The 15,720-nt window shown below is 39.7% G+C and overlaps 1 protein-coding gene across 1 annotated transcript in view; it reads left to right on the top strand.

Annotated features, from left to right (window-relative positions):
- The window catches only part of dcc (DCC netrin 1 receptor), a 306,408-nt gene that overhangs the window by 161,835 nt on the left and 128,853 nt on the right, over window positions 1–15,720 (top strand). The window contains exon 8 of the mRNA XM_074689948.1: window positions 14,956–15,115. Within this exon, the coding sequence (XP_074546049.1) occupies window positions 14,956–15,115 (160 nt within the window). The remainder of the gene's footprint in view (window positions 1–14,955; window positions 15,116–15,720) is intronic.

The raw sequence follows: 15,720 nt of genomic DNA, 5'->3' as shown, positions 1-15,720 counted from the left end.
ACAGTTGGCTGTGGGTACACACACAGGATCAGGCTTTACCGGTCCAACCAGTACCAAATTGTACTGATCCATACTGGACATGGTGGAAATGGGGCGAAGGAGTCCAAAGACCTGCTTATTAGGTCAATTGATCACTCATAATTTCTATGAGGTTTTCTTTTTGTGTAGTTGCATTGTGACAGGCTTGCTCCTCTTGGCCAGTCCAGCTGGGATAGGCTCTTACTCCCCCCCCTGTGACCCTGTACAAGGAAAACGCATCAATACCTGATGGATGGTTGAAGGTCTGCTTTGAGCCTCTTATCTGTTGCAGATGCAGGCTGCTCTCTCTTTCACTAGAGGAAACTTTGGGCTCAAATTGACCAGAGCAAATCTTTTTTTTTTTTTTTTTTTTTTTTTTTTTTTACTACAGCTGGCTGTTGTAATCTGGTTGAAAATGACATTGAGATCAGTAAGAGTGTTTTACTACAGTGAAGTCGTGAGCTGTAAAATCGGCACAATGAGCCGGAAGGCATGAATGTCTAACCACATGATTATTAGTGTTTTAGTTGGATTCCACACAATGTATTTTGATCTTTACACTTTTATAATGTAACATAGTGATGTTGTAATAAATGGAAAGTGTTGCTTCCTTGCGTACACAGTCAAACCTTTTCAGCATAGGATTACAATAATTAGAATAAATCACGGTGGTGCTGATTGAACAAAAATAGAACATTTCTTGAGAAACACTTTCCTCCCACTCCTTCACTTTCCCCTTCAATCTTCATTTCTCTTTCTCTACTCTTCTCACCTTTCCTCTACTTCTATACCTTGTCTTCATCATTTTTACCCCTTTTGTTTTTTATCTGTTTGTCAGCCACCTGTCATTCTGCTCATCATCTCCACCCTTCTTTTGTTATATTTCTTCCTCATCTACATTTTTCTGTCTCCTCCTCCTCCTCTTGACCCTGTTCCTCCTGACAGAAAGGTGTTGTAGTGAAAGACGGGTGCTCGTCTGACACCCCCCATCCCTCCCCCTTCACATCCAGAGCAACAAAACGCATCAGGACACAGCAGCGTCTGCCGCGTCCTGATATGTCTGCTCAGTGTCATTTCAACCCACTGCGAGTGAAGCGACGACCCAGCGAGGCCCAGAATGTCTTCAAAGCAGCAGAAAGGACGGATTTAATGAAATTCAGCTCAATAACACCTGTTTGATATGGAGAGAGGGAGGCTGACAGAGATCTACCTGCCTTTGACGTACACACTGTGTTCATGGGCACCCCTGTATGGTGTGTGTGATAAAAGTCAAAAAGCTATAATGCACTGAGCTTATTGTGGTTGAAACTTTTAAACTTTTAAAGTTTATGTGACTGGTAGCATTTAGAATCACAGAAATCCTGAAAATAGTGATTATTACAAATCAAGTTAAGTGACAGCTGTAGTGAAAGAGTTGCTTCACGTCAATTACCTTCTTTATCAACTGGCTTCCCCATTGAAGCCCCCAAGGAGAAAAATTTGATCACATCATCCTTCATGAAAACGAAACCTCACATGTTGAGTGTATTATTAAGTAAAAAGTTAAAACAATGAGGAAAAAAGTCAAATGTTTTGATGAAACCAAAGATGAAGAGAAGGAGAGAAAGCAGACTAAAGGAAAATATTTATCTCCTCTCCCCTCATAGTGCTGATATTTCTGCAATGTCGGCCTTCATCGATTGGAAAAGTGGAAGGTCATCCATATAGTGTGTGTGTGTGTGTGTGTGTGTGTGTGTGTGTGTGTGTGTGTGTGTGTGTGTGTGTGTGTGTGTGTGTGTGTGTGTGTGTGTGTGTGTGTGTGTGTGTGTGTGTGTGTGTGTTCCTCCATATCGATTGGTAAGAGGTTGGAGGTTTGTACCTCACCGCCTACGCCTAAATGTGTCACCATCCTGTGTGTGCGTGTGTGCGTGTGTGTGCGTGTTTGTGCGTGCGTGTGTGTGTGTGTGTGTGTGTGTGTGTGTGTGTGTGTGTGTGTGTGTGTGTGTGTGTGAGTGTGTGTGTGCCTTAGATGTTTGTATGTGTGCCCTAGACATTTGTGTGTGTTAAAATGGTGTGTGTGTGTTTATATAAGTGTGTGTTCTCTTCCAACATTGATCCTCTTTGTGATGAAACACCTTCCCATCAGCCCTTTCATCATCACTCAGCAGGGGTGTGCATGTGTGTGTGTGTGTGCGTGTGTGTGTGTGTGTAAGTTCATGTATGTGTGTCCCTCTGTTATTGAAGGCACCAGGTGCCCTATGAAAGCAGAACTCAAGGAGAGAGCATCAGAGTTTCCTTAGAAAGCATTTTGACAGTGATGTATACAGGTCTGCAGTACTACTACTATATTAATACTTCTCAAGTTCTTCTCTGAATATCTCCTCATCACAGCTCTCATTCAAATTAAAAAAAAAAAAAAAACATATAGAGAAAAAATCATTGAAGGATTTTTAGGCACATCCAACTTGAACATGCCGAGCTGAACTATTTGTGTTTCATGATAAAGGCCAGTGAATAATCCTTGGGTGAGTGGAGCCCAGACTCGTTCAAACATTGTACCAGTTGATTCCTGGATGTGTGCAGCTTTGTAATTCTAATAATGGTCTTTTCTCATTCATCGCAACTCCTGGATGACTGAACTTAGGCCTGTTGATAAAGAATGATGAGTTATTTCTTCCACTTGCAGCTCATAACTCTAGCTTAAAAGTTTAATCCAGATGATGCATTCAATGAAAAACTGCAGGTATTCATTGGTATCGAGCCTTTCTTGTTTAAAGCTGTGGGCAGTTTCAGGTCAGCTGCAACTTGTGCTCAGCCAAAACAGACATAAGTTAACTGTCTTTGGATTTTACTTTTGTGAAAATGTTAGAGACAGTGATTTATGCTTGGCCATGCGCTTCTTAAATGTTAGTACTGCACCATATGTACTGACTATAGACTGGAAAGCGTGGCTCTTGCTTGTGTTGTAGGTCACTTTGGACAAAAGTGTCTGCTAAATGAAACTGTAGAGGTGTAGAACCTTCATCTCTGGTTTGCTAACATATAGAAATAAATGATTCTGGACACCTTTAACTCACCTTATTTCTTCAGATGGTTTGGTTTTTATTTTTTTATTTTTTTATTTTTTTTAATGAAACCTTGGCAGATGTCAGCTGGTTCTTGTTGATACTGTTGATAGGGGACAACTCTTGAATTCTTGTTGTCATTTAGGCATTTCTGTACATTATTTCTAGTATCTCTGCTTTGTGCTAGTTTTTAAAAGGCTCCTGAAGAAAAGCATGGACTGCTGCAATCGATTTAGGCAGGACAGGGGATAATTCCTGGACATCTGCAGCTAAAGCTTTTTTAATGAAGAGGATGCCTGCAGCTCAGGATGTAAGTCCTGAACAGCTGCATAATGTGTTCATTTAAGATGGTCTGGGAATAATCTCTGAATGATAATTAACTTGTTCTCATTTATACAGAGGTTGGTGGGTCCTGGTCATCCTACATCCTCCTAAAATTTCAATTTGCTCATTTTGCTTGTTAATGATGTGTTATTCCTGAATGGCTGCTAATGTATACAGTGCATCAGTTAACTCCTGGACACCTGAAGATAAGGTTTGTTTTTATCAGGGAGTGGGTGGTCCCAGGGTGTTTTAAGTTTGTGCAAAAGTCATTTCTAAAAACAGGCAGCCTAACCTTGTGAACACTGGGCTGGGGGTAATTCCTGGATAGTTGCAACTCTGTGAGTAACCTTTACATCCATTAAATGTGCCCATTAATAAAAGACATTGAAACTGACCCCAAACTTGTATGTGTGGGTCAAGAAAATAGAGCGGATAACTGCTGGAAACATGAGACTCAGACTTATTAAAATGTAGAAGTAAATACTTTCTGCATGGTATGAAGCTCCATTAACGTTGATGAAGGTTGCACATCGGGGCCACACAAGCAAGGCAAGGCATAAGTTCAGAACAGCTGCACCATGTGTTCAGTCACACTAGGCAGCAGATAATTACTGATGATTGCTGCTTGCTCTCAAATAAACAGGAGAGTGGATAATTCCTGGACCCCTGCAGCTCGATATATTTCCTCAGATGCATCTTTGAACTTATTTTGATGAGCAGTTGGAGACAAAATTTGATGCTTTCCAATTTTCCCCTAAAAACCACCTCTGAATTTCAAACAGTCTCTGTGTCACTTAACAAATCTAACATGTCAAACTTTGATCAAATCAGCCAAGAACTCTAACTTACTGCTGTTTCATTTCTCTCTCGCTGTCAGTCAAACTTTTACTTGTAAGAGTTTTCTTATATGAGTTATTAAAATTTGCAGAGATAACACATGAAGGCTTCACATCACAGAGAGCTGAGATAGAGACAGTCTGAGGCAAAACATGAGAGCAAGGGAGATAAAGATGAATAATCTCATTTTCGTTCAGTCGGGGACATCAGGTAAAAATCTTCATTTCACTACTCCTGGTGAAATGTTTTTTTTGTTTTTGTTTTTTTTCCCTGATCCTTGTCCTAATTCAGAGAGAGTTTCTGAGATTTTAAACCATGCAGAAGAGCTACCTTTAGTGGTATAGGTTTCTCTGATAATCCCTCTACAGCTGAATTCATATTCAGTTAGATTCAACTTTGACCTTTACTCTCAGCTACATCCATTTCCAAACATCATATTGTAAAAAAATGAACACAGCCCCAGTATTATCACCCATTGTTTTTTGTTTTTGTTTTTTTTTGGAGGTGTTCAAAAGTCCAAAAACGGCTCACTCAATTGAAAATCTTCACTCAAACTAACTTTCCAGTAATGTAAAGATCAGATTAGAGTTGTGGCCATGGATAAAAAGCTGCAATACATCCACCTAAAAATAAGGATTGATACATGTAACCAAGTACTCAAATACTTGCAGTTGACCCTATTATTATAGTAGCATTATTGTATTCATGCACCTGTGCTTTTGGTGACATAATGTAAACACATACAGCATTACTTGTTGTGACCCAACTTTTTGTCTTCGAGTAATTAAAATTTCTAGGTAAGAAAATACATAATGGGATACTAACGTATGACCTCTCTGACCACGGCTTCAGCACACCAAGCCAAATTTCAGTAAAAATAACTATTTTACAGTAGTTACGGCAACTCTCGAGGAACATGTTTTAACAAGCAAAAACATAACATAGGCAGAACTACAGTTACAGCTACAGCTACAGCTGGCACATGTTTGTCAAGAAAAGATGTCGCTGCTTAAATCAAGTTACAAATCTTGGGCAAATGAGGGACTGTTTTTGTAGAGAGCAGGTATCGAACTTGCGTCCTTCCAGTCCAAAACCAAGCACTCTATCTACAGAGCTATTGAGTCAAGACAAGTGATGTCTAGATGTACTTAGACAAAAACGATGACCTTAATGTGCAGTGTAAGATATGTGGTGTTAAACCCATGCAGTAGAATGACTTAACAACATAATTTTAAAGCACAAGGAGAAATTAGCAAAGACAGAAAACAGGCAGTATTGCTTCACGTCAATTGCTAGCCCTGTTAGCACATGATGGGAGAACATTAGTCTGCTAATAACCAAAATGGTGACTGGAGATATGCTTCCATTAAGTTTTGTGGTAAAGATGGATGTTAAGACTTTAATTACGGTCCAGGGTGTTTGTATCCAACAAACCCTATTTTCGTTTACGGTCAAAAAGTAAAACTTATCTGCGAGTACCTAGGTACTTGTGCAATAGATATTTAGAGTATTTGAGCATAGAAATGACTTTCACTTTCCATCCCTACAAGCAAGTCAAGTTAGCCACACCAGTAGAATTCATGTATAATTCTTGATATCAGAATAAGAATCATACAGGCTCACACTCTAGTGAAGAAAAAAGCACAGGGAACCAAACCTTTTATTGAACCAGACTCTACACGTTTTTCTCTGCTGTTGAATCAGGAATTGTAGTATTATGTTTCTCTTACTTTCACAGTTAGCTTCAAAGAACGTGTTTTTGTTCTCACACACTGACTTCATTTTTCAATGCCTGCTGCTGGAGTCTAGCTTATCGGCTTATAAAATAGGTAAATGTCCTTTTACTTGTGAAATGCTTTTCTGTTGTCAAAGTAAAAATTTACATACCACCCACTGTGTCACCAGTGGCAATTCAGTGTCTTGTACAACACTTTAGTGCTGTTACTAGTGGTGAGGCGATATAAGAGACTGATTTTGCTCTACTGTTAACAGAGAAAGAAACCTTTGGGACATGAATTGGATATCCCAGTTTGTGTTTGGGTCAAATGTAACATATCAAACCACACAAGAAGCAGATTTATCAGCTGCAAAAGTTTTGATAAGTACAAAGTATTTTCTCAATGCAACTACACTTTTGTAGTTCTGTTCAGTAACATTCCCCCTCTGTTTGAATCAAGTGGGTTTGTGATTCTCTTTACACTCAGCACATATTTGCAGATGCTGATGCACATGGATGTAGTTTTTTGGATCAAGTGTTGTATTTCTGTTGCTGTGAATTAGCCCAGCATCAAGAAAAGTATCTGTTTTCCGATGCTACATTTATCCTCTGCACTCTGCACTGCAGCCTGGCATTTTGGACTTTTGTTTTAGTAGTGTTAAAGTGAATTAGACATCAACAAAGGTGTGTTTAACTTGTCCTGCTGCTGAGATCCTCTCAGTGTTTGGATTATTACCCAGAACACCTGATTATTACCGGCCGATCAGACGGCAGGTCAGCTCTCTGAGGTCACTGCAGAGTGCGTCTGCTGTTTTTCGGCTCAGACAGCAGCCTCAAAGTTCAGCGTGTGACCTGCGTCTCCTGCTTTCACAGTAATAACATCAGAACTGCAGATGCAGAGGACACCACAGTGCGGGACAGAAAGACACCGAGAATTACTGCTGAAATACTGAGCTTTTACCGAAAATTACAAACACACACGCAGCTTTCACAGTGTGTAACTGTCAGTGCGCGACACCCACAGCGCTCACAGCTTTCAGCCTAAATTAATGTACACACACACGCATACAGCTTTCACAGTAAATTACTGTGAGCACAGACACACACTGTCATGAGCAGCTTTCAAACTACAGACACACACTGAGCTTTCACAGCAAATTAGAAAACAAACACACACTGTGGATCAGGGACCCACTGGGGCTCTAAAGGAGCAATCCAGCCTTTACTTGTTGATAGTGTCTTTTCTGTTATCCCCAGAGTCAGTGTGTATACGTTGTTTCTACTTACACCCTTTCGAGAGAGCTCTGTGATGATGTAGCCTGAGGGGTGATCGTGTTTCTAAGTTCTCCCTTCAACAAGTTTTCAGAGTAGAGCCTTACACATATCACTCTTTGGTGACATTATTCCTGTATCTATGTCTTGAAAAAGATCCGGGTGCTCTTTAATTTGGACTTTCTGACATTACATCCTTCCATACTGCCACTTCACCATGTGATGTGATGTTCTTATACCTCGTCTGAAATGTGGAACATACATACAGATGTTTAAAAGAAGTATGAGTCTTTCCACCTCTGATCCTTGTTTTCAGACTGGGGGTTGGCGCTTGGTTTTCACTCGGCGCCCCCAACACTTTCTGATTGGCTTTTGATTTTGCTGCCGCTTGTGGACAGAGCAGTGACTCATGTCTCATGTTGCCATACTGCTTTTTGTAGCATCAAATTACCTTTTATAATTTTACTCCATGAAAAGAAAAACACTCAGTCACAAATAGGGATGGGTACTGAAAACTGGTTCCAGTTAAGAAACAATTAGAGCTATTTCAGTCCATCAGCATAATTTGCCTTTCTGCTTAACAATTTGCTTATTGATTCTTTACATTACGCTGGAGCTGCCGAACTTAACATCAACTATAGTCTGCAGCAGCTTTCCTAGCTTAGCACTTAGGTAACCGTTCCCCAAGAAAACTCTGATCCAAGATTTTCTGCTTTAAGTTTTACTCAAGAACTGAATATACAAGGAGATATACATTACTCTCACATGAGATTCCTGCTCAATGCATTCAATATGGTATACATCTCCTAAAGGACAAAAAGTGATTTAGAAAAAATAGCGCAAGCTTGATGCTCACATATACGGGAAATACGGGATATAACTTCAGTTTTACAAAAGAATTTCAATTTTCATCACAAAAACATATCACAGTTACTCTTTGTAAACAATACTGAGAACTCAATGTCAAAATACTAACAGGAAGGAAAAAAAAGTGACGTGCAGGCCACTGGCTGACATCATAACTACAGCAAGCTCAACCCATTGCCCAATAACATATAGCAAAACAGTACGTCACAGTCATGTGATGTGCAATTCTGACTTATTTGGTTTATTTATATCCAGATATATCCAGATCCAGTCACTTTATTACCTCTGCCAAGGAGGTTATTTTTTTGGGAGAGTTTGTCTATGAACAACATAAATTAAAAAGTAACGAACGGATCTTGTTCAAATTTTCAGGAAACATTTAAAATGGGATAAGGAAGAAGTGATTAAATTTTGGAGGTGATCCGGATCACTGTCTGGATCCAGGATTTTTTTAAAGGGTTCTTTATCATTGTGAGATTGGGCCATTTCCACCATGTGTATATATAACTCCACGATGAATGGTCAGATTGCTTTGCAAAACAATACAAGACAAGGTCACCATAATTTCTGACTGATGTAAAAGTACAACCCAGATCCTGGCAATATTCTGGATACTAAGATCTGGAATATGAAATATGTACTGAGTCATCATAATTTTCAACACTGTCAGTTAACAAATTATGATACAAACCTGTAACTAACAATAAATTGTAGCAGACAGTCTGCTGAAAGAGAGTATAACATTAAAGTAGGACTAAAGTGTTGGTGACAATCACAATATGCTTGGCGGAGGGCTGCGCTCTCTGAGTGCTTTTCTAGTTGACCTATATAATCAATTAAATGTTGACACATAAAACCTGTAAAGCTACTTTTTCTACAGGGAAAGTTCACAGGAGGAATTGATAGGGAATCCATTAAGAATATGATCCATAAGGGCAATGGCATCAATGAAATCTTACATTAAGTCAAAAATCAACATGAGAAAAGATAATTCTAGTGACATAAACCACATTTGAGTAAAACGTACAAGGGACTATATTCTGTGCCTCATGTGAAAAAAAGGCAAATAAATGATGTCGTTAGTGTCCAAGGTAATAAAGGTACAATTCAGCTTTTGCAAACCGGACATGATGTGGATCTGTGGCACACTGAAAGAAGGTTAATCAAACACCCAAACAATAAGGATAGAGAGTGACCTGAACCTTTCACTTATGCCATAGAAAGTAGATATTCAAAAAAGAGGCTGAAAAGGATGTTGTCAGGTCGTCTTTTAGTGCTTTTGGATGTGCTTTTTAGTGTGCGTCTACCAGCATTTATCCAACTTTTCTCCTTTAAAGAGAGTTTCCACTCTCAGGGCTGTGAGGTCACACACACACACACACTCACACACACACACACACACTCACACACACACACATACACACACACTTACACGAACACTCAACATATTAAAGAGTTTACTCACTCACCCACAGTGGTGGAGATTTACAGGAATAAATATCCATTTTAGAGGAATTTAAAACGTAGACGGCAGTATGTGTGTGTTTGCGGTGTATCCCTTTCCAACAGCAGCTGGCTTAAATGAGGCCTGAAATTGAGTGCAGAGAGGGAGAGAGGGAGAGAGCGAGAGAGATAGGGAGCAAGGCAGCGTGAATGTGAAGCAGAGTGAAGCTGAAGTGAGGGAACAAGCTCAGCGGTCCTTTTCTGCATAAATAGAGGTTAAAGAGAGGGAGAGGTATGAAGGGTATTTATAGGTATAATGATATGTAGAGAGGCTGATTTAGTATGCAACTCATCTACATATCAAAAGTACTCCTTAATGTATTTACACAGCATAAGTACCACAGACAATAGAATATAGATTCAAGCTCTCACCGTGTATTCTTTAAGTTTCTGTGGGCTGAAGCAACAGTGTTCATAAAAGAATAAACAATACTAAAGTTTTTGGTTAAGCAGCCTCCAGATTTAAAAGCTGCAGTAAAGCGTATCAGTGACAGTAAGCCTGGCCGTTGCTGAAGCAATTAGCAGCAACAAAAGCAATAAAGAGCTCCATTAGCACTAAACAGCAGCAATTAGCAGTTTCTTCCTGCAACGGCAAAGTTTTACATGTACAGACACAGAATCAGTCAGCAGATGCATTAGTAGATGTAATTTAGTTTTATACATCAAAGAACTTGAGTAAAAAAATGTTTTTTAGAAATGTTTCTGCAGTGTTGTGAGGAAAATGTCTTAAGGAGCAGAGGGAGATGAGAGCTCTGATACATGACAGCAGTGTGGAGCTAGTTTACAGAGAAACTGGCATGTAAATATACGTAAGCACAGCTCCTGTTTGGACATGAATGTAACATAGACATAACTTGTTTGCTCTGTTTTACAGACATCTGGCTAGAGAAGTAGAGACAACAGTGACTCACACAACATGCCATCCTATGTGCTGTATGTGTGGGCTCTCAAAGTAGCATACCCATGTTTCTGTGACTAAGCAGTGAGACAAACATAGACATTTTGCAATTATGCAGACTGAACGCACCATCTTTGCATTTTCCTGCAATTCTGAACTTCAGCATTATTCATTCATATTTTCAGCAACTGTCACAGAATTCTTCTTCTGATGCAAGTCTGACCTGAATCACTCATCCTTTTTTTCTGTGTGATGCAGTTAGCAAACATCTTTCAAATGTACTACAGCTACTGTCCATGAGGGGTAGCACTTCAAAATTAGGTTTAAGTAAACCAGGGGAAAATATATAAGATATACTGATTTTCTTATAAATAAGTGAAACAAACAAACACAATCAGGGGAGATTTGGTTTCATTTGGCCTCTGGGAGAAAATGCTACTGTCACTCTGTGCCTTTGACTGTCTTTGAATTTATAGATACAGGCACTGAAATTGCCATGTAGGGTTACCAGCATGATGTTAATATCACTATCATGGTTTTTCATTTTTTACACATTTTTTGTGGGTGGTAACCACATGCATTTGGCAGAAATGATGCACAGAAAAGACAAGATAAAATGAAAATTTTAATCTTAAAAATTTGCATCCCTTGTACAATTTTTTTTTCTTATATTTCTATCCCTAACTCATTTTACAAGGCTGCAGAAATGAAAAGTAAGAGGAAAAGTACCGGCTATTGAGGTAGGCATTGTGAGGTGAATGCTATTATAAGTACTTTCTATTTGTAGCAGTGAAATACAGCGGTAAGAGCAGAAATAGTCAAAGGCAACAATGGAAGTTAGCAGCAGAAGCAGTAGCTATTAACCACCACTTACACAGAGGAACAGTATGAGCAAGAAAAGCACTTAGAGGTGGCGCTAGTGATGGACATTAGCCTCACTGGCTATTAGCATCAGAGGGAGATTACATTAAGCATCAGTTGGAGCAGAAGGAAATTAGAGCAAGAACTGTGAATGAACATCCATATAAAGCATCGATGAACATCACCAGATGATATGTGAACAGAAGAAGTAACAGGATTAATTGAGGAGTTGGCATCAAAAGCAGTGCAGGTCTCCCCTCAGCAATAAAGACACAGATTAGCTCTTTGAAAGAAACAACTTTCTGTGATTCATATAAATTTGCAATACTGTTGACTGTCACCTTTTTGTACCCTTGACATGTTTGCACCCCTGTCAGCGGCCAAACTCTCTGTAAGCTGTATATCAGATGAGCCAAGTTTAAAAAGCTTAAAATAGTTATAAAGTGTTCAGGATCAAAATCAATAACTGAATAAAAGATTCTCCACAGAAAGCTCAATATTTATTCTTGAGCACCCTTTGGTTACTAATACCATGGCTGATGTGTGCATTTTTTATAGTAGTTTACTGTGTTTGGATAATTTATGAGGAGTTGTAGTCTCTATCACATAGTTTTATTTCTTTCACGCACAGAAAAAAAAAAAAAAAAAAATCACGTATCTTCTCTGCAGTGTGCTCAGAGCTGAAAGCAGCCTCCCCTAAAGATCATTCAGGCAGCAGAAACAATATAAATGCAGAGCAGCTTGGAGGAAAAGGACGGAGCAATGGAGGAAACATGGAGGGTGTGTGTTTGTGTGTGTGCAAGGGTGTGTGTGAGCAGGTATCATCCGTCGTCGGGCAGACTGCGGTGTAATTTTCAGCACTTACTCAGATTGTTTTCCAGTTCTTCTTCTGTGGTGTCTGACTCTATTATTTACCCTCCCCGTCCGTTTTTCGACAGAGTGTGTCGCTTTACTGCTCGATGTCAGCTCGGCTTCTCGGCCGGGTCAGTGAGCAGGAACGAATCTGCCCTTCACACCCCAAATCTCATCTTACAGAGACGAGTGGAGCTGTGTTAACACTCCTCTGTTTCCTGACACTCCTCTTTTTATTCTTCCCCATTCTGTACTTCTTTCCTTTCTTTGTCCTTGTACACTTTGAACTTCTTTTCTCCACTTTTTGTTCTCCCAGCTTTTAAAAACTTGATTTACCAACATGTTCTCCTTTTTGGGGTTGCAGTCCAACCTTGCTCATCTTACTCTCACTCCCTCCATATTCTTTTTTTCTCTTCTCTATCTTTGCTCATGCCTTTTTTTGACATCTTTGACTCTTTCATCTTCTTTAATCTCCTGCACCTCTTTCTCTCTTAACCTTTGACCAGAAAACTTGGGTGTCTGTCAGTTTGTGATGAAGGAGAGGAGAGTTGAAAGGAGGGTGTCTGTGTGTTTTACATGGTTTCAGTGCTCAGGTTAAAGCAGCTCTATGACTAATTCAGTGCTCCAGAGTGAGAACAATTATCAGCTGTGTGTACCTGTGAGTGTAACATTGATTGTTTTTGTGTTCGGCTGCAGGGAATGTTTTGTACAGCGGTATAAATTGGTTGCAACTTAAAAGCAAGAGCTACTGTAACACTTCCTGTTATACACATATCTCCCACACTTTGTCTGAGCTCCATGCTGTGCTCTCCTTAGTGCTTGTATTACTTTAAAAATGCATCAGTTCTGTGCAGGAGGTCACTGGTTCAAGGTGTCAAATGAGGCAAAACAGCAAAGCTTCCTGATCCTAAATTTGCACTGGATGTTCAAGACAACTGGATGTTGTTGACGACATGCCTTTGGTTTGGATTTATTTCTGGGGTGTTTCAACTTTTATTTGAAAAAATAAATAAATAAATTAATTAATTTAAAAAAAAACTGGACATGGAGACAAGACAAGGGGTCACTGAAGTCACACCTATACCTGAAACACTGCAGGTACTATTTGAATTGCATGCAAATCCAAAAACAATAATTTTGTGTTAAAAGTTGCAAAATAAATACATAGATAAATAAAACTTAAAAAATAAATCATTTTCAATTTGATTATGTTTTTACAGGTGAATTGATCTGCAGCAAGTGATACAAATGATAACAAAAATGATTCCAGTTAACTGCAAGCTATCCTTTGCTGGCAAAGGTTTGAACTTTACCTGGTGGTCTGATATTAAGCAATAAGGGCACTGTGGCAATGAATATCGTCTGAATAATCAACACTAAACTTTTTTATGCGTCTTGGCTCCATCAGCTCTTACAAAGATATTACATTTAATGACCGTCCATTCCTTGCTTTTCTTTAAAAGTGAAGAAAATTAAACGTAGCATCAACACAACAACATTATTGGTAAGGTCTAATCCCCCAAACCTTCTAATTATCCTACTTCGATACCAAGGGTCCCCACATTCACAGTTCAGCAGATTTAATCCAGTCACATTACATCCACAAAGATTTACAGACAACTTTAAATCTTCAGAGGCCACAATGCTCCCCTCAAGATCTCTTTGATTCATTGTACTATGTAAGATCTGGGTTTAAATGTGTCTTCTTTCTTAGGCTAACCATCTCAGTGTAGAAGCTCTCACAATGATTAAAATATAGACCCTTGTCAGTGATCCAAATCATTTGGCTGAATGGGCTCCCAAAGGAGTTTTAATAGTACCGGTTTGGCTAACAAGAGTCGTCTCTTAGAGCCAAGTCGTTTTCACCTGGCACAGACGCTACACTACACCTCAGCACAGAAGCTATTTACCCCCACAGTGCAGCATTCCTTCAGGGAAATCAGGTAACATGAGGTGGAATCATGAAAGAAGAAAATATCAACAAAACTTAAAACAAACAAAAAAAAATCCAAGCCCAAAAAAATTTTTATTTTTACTTTTGTATTGTGCTTTTTTTATTAGTTATTTTGGTGACAAAAAAGCAAAAATGTCTTAGATCATATCCTTTCATTATCAACATATCATTTCTGTCCTGTGTTCTTTAGTTCAGAGATGTGACATGGGTCATCATCATCATCATCATCATCATCATCATCATCATCATCATAACTAGTATTGTATTACTTGTATTATTAGAGGGATAACTCTGACCTAAGGTCACTCTAAAATCAGTGTGAACACTTGTCACACAAGCAGAACTCTTATTTGTGTGCATGTGGGTCTAAATGTTGATGTAATTCAAACACACACTCTTCACTCTCAGATTGATTGCTGATTAATGACTTGACTCTTCAGATGCTCTGCTGCTTTTTTTCTTGCCTGTGATCTTCTTCACCGCTCTTCTTCCTCCTTTTCTTCCTTCTTGTCTCTTTCACGTCTTTTCCGTTCCTTATCTGCACATCTCATCTGTCTTTTGCTCCTTTCGTGTTATGATTTGCTCCGCCTCCCTTGCTCACCTCCTGCAACCTCCCAACCTCCCCAATCCTTGTACCCCTGCTCTCCACCCCTCCCAATTTCCCTTACCTGTCCCCTTATAGCCGAAACCCCGCCCACTCAGTATAGACCCGCCCACACACCTCCTCCCTCTCCGCACCCTCCCCCTGTTCCTCCTGCTCCTTCTGGCACTCCCTTGACTTACTCCTCCTCCTCTGATCCCCCACCAGTGTCCCCCAGCCCAGGCGTTGCCCTCCCCTCTGCCCCCCGCGACCTGGTCCCTGTCCTAGTGTCCAGCCGATTTGTCCGTCTCAGCTGGCGCCCCCCAGAGGAGACAGGAGGAGCTGTGCAGACTTATGGCATCTACTACTCTCAGGATGGAGTCGAGAGGTGAGACAGATTTTTTTTTTATTTCAATTATTATTTTTGATTCTTCTAAGGCATCATACACAATATTTTAACCTTTACATTATGATATGATACTAAAAGATAGGGCTTTGAAAATGAAACAAGATAGTCTCACACAACCCTGTGATTGTTGATGGTCATACACTGTACGTCACAAGGTACAGGCTTGTTATAAGTACATGAAAGAAACAGACAAACTCAGGATCCAAAAAGCTGTACAGCCCTGAAAGGGTCACTGAACCTCTGTGTGTGAATCATACTTGACTTGCATTAAAATGGACGAATGACTGACGGTTTAGTTTTAAAGTAATAGCATGTCAGAGAAAACACTCTTTCCCTTTGATCACAGTCCTGCTGCTAACAGCAACTCTGAACATTTGTTAGAAAAAAGATGTGGGTGACATATTGGCGAGTCCCCAGCTGATGTTAAATGGTAACCTCTGACAGTTGGGGCTTCGGCTGAAAGCCTTCACATCCAGGCTTTTAAGCTTTGTTTCCTCGGGGACCCGCCGGCCGGCACTGTTTCAGAGCACTGAACGGTTTACTGGACAGAACAGCCACTGAAGTTTCATCATGAACTGATAGAA

The sequence above is a fragment of the Halichoeres trimaculatus genome, unplaced genomic scaffold, assembly GCF_033239565.1.
Source record: "Halichoeres trimaculatus isolate MK-OKI-2021-1 unplaced genomic scaffold, fHalTri1.1 fHalTri1_scaffold_16, whole genome shotgun sequence".
In the NCBI taxonomy this organism is placed as follows: domain Eukaryota; kingdom Metazoa; phylum Chordata; class Actinopteri; order Labriformes; family Labridae; genus Halichoeres; species Halichoeres trimaculatus.
This window is presented reverse-complemented; position numbering and strand designations above follow the sequence as displayed.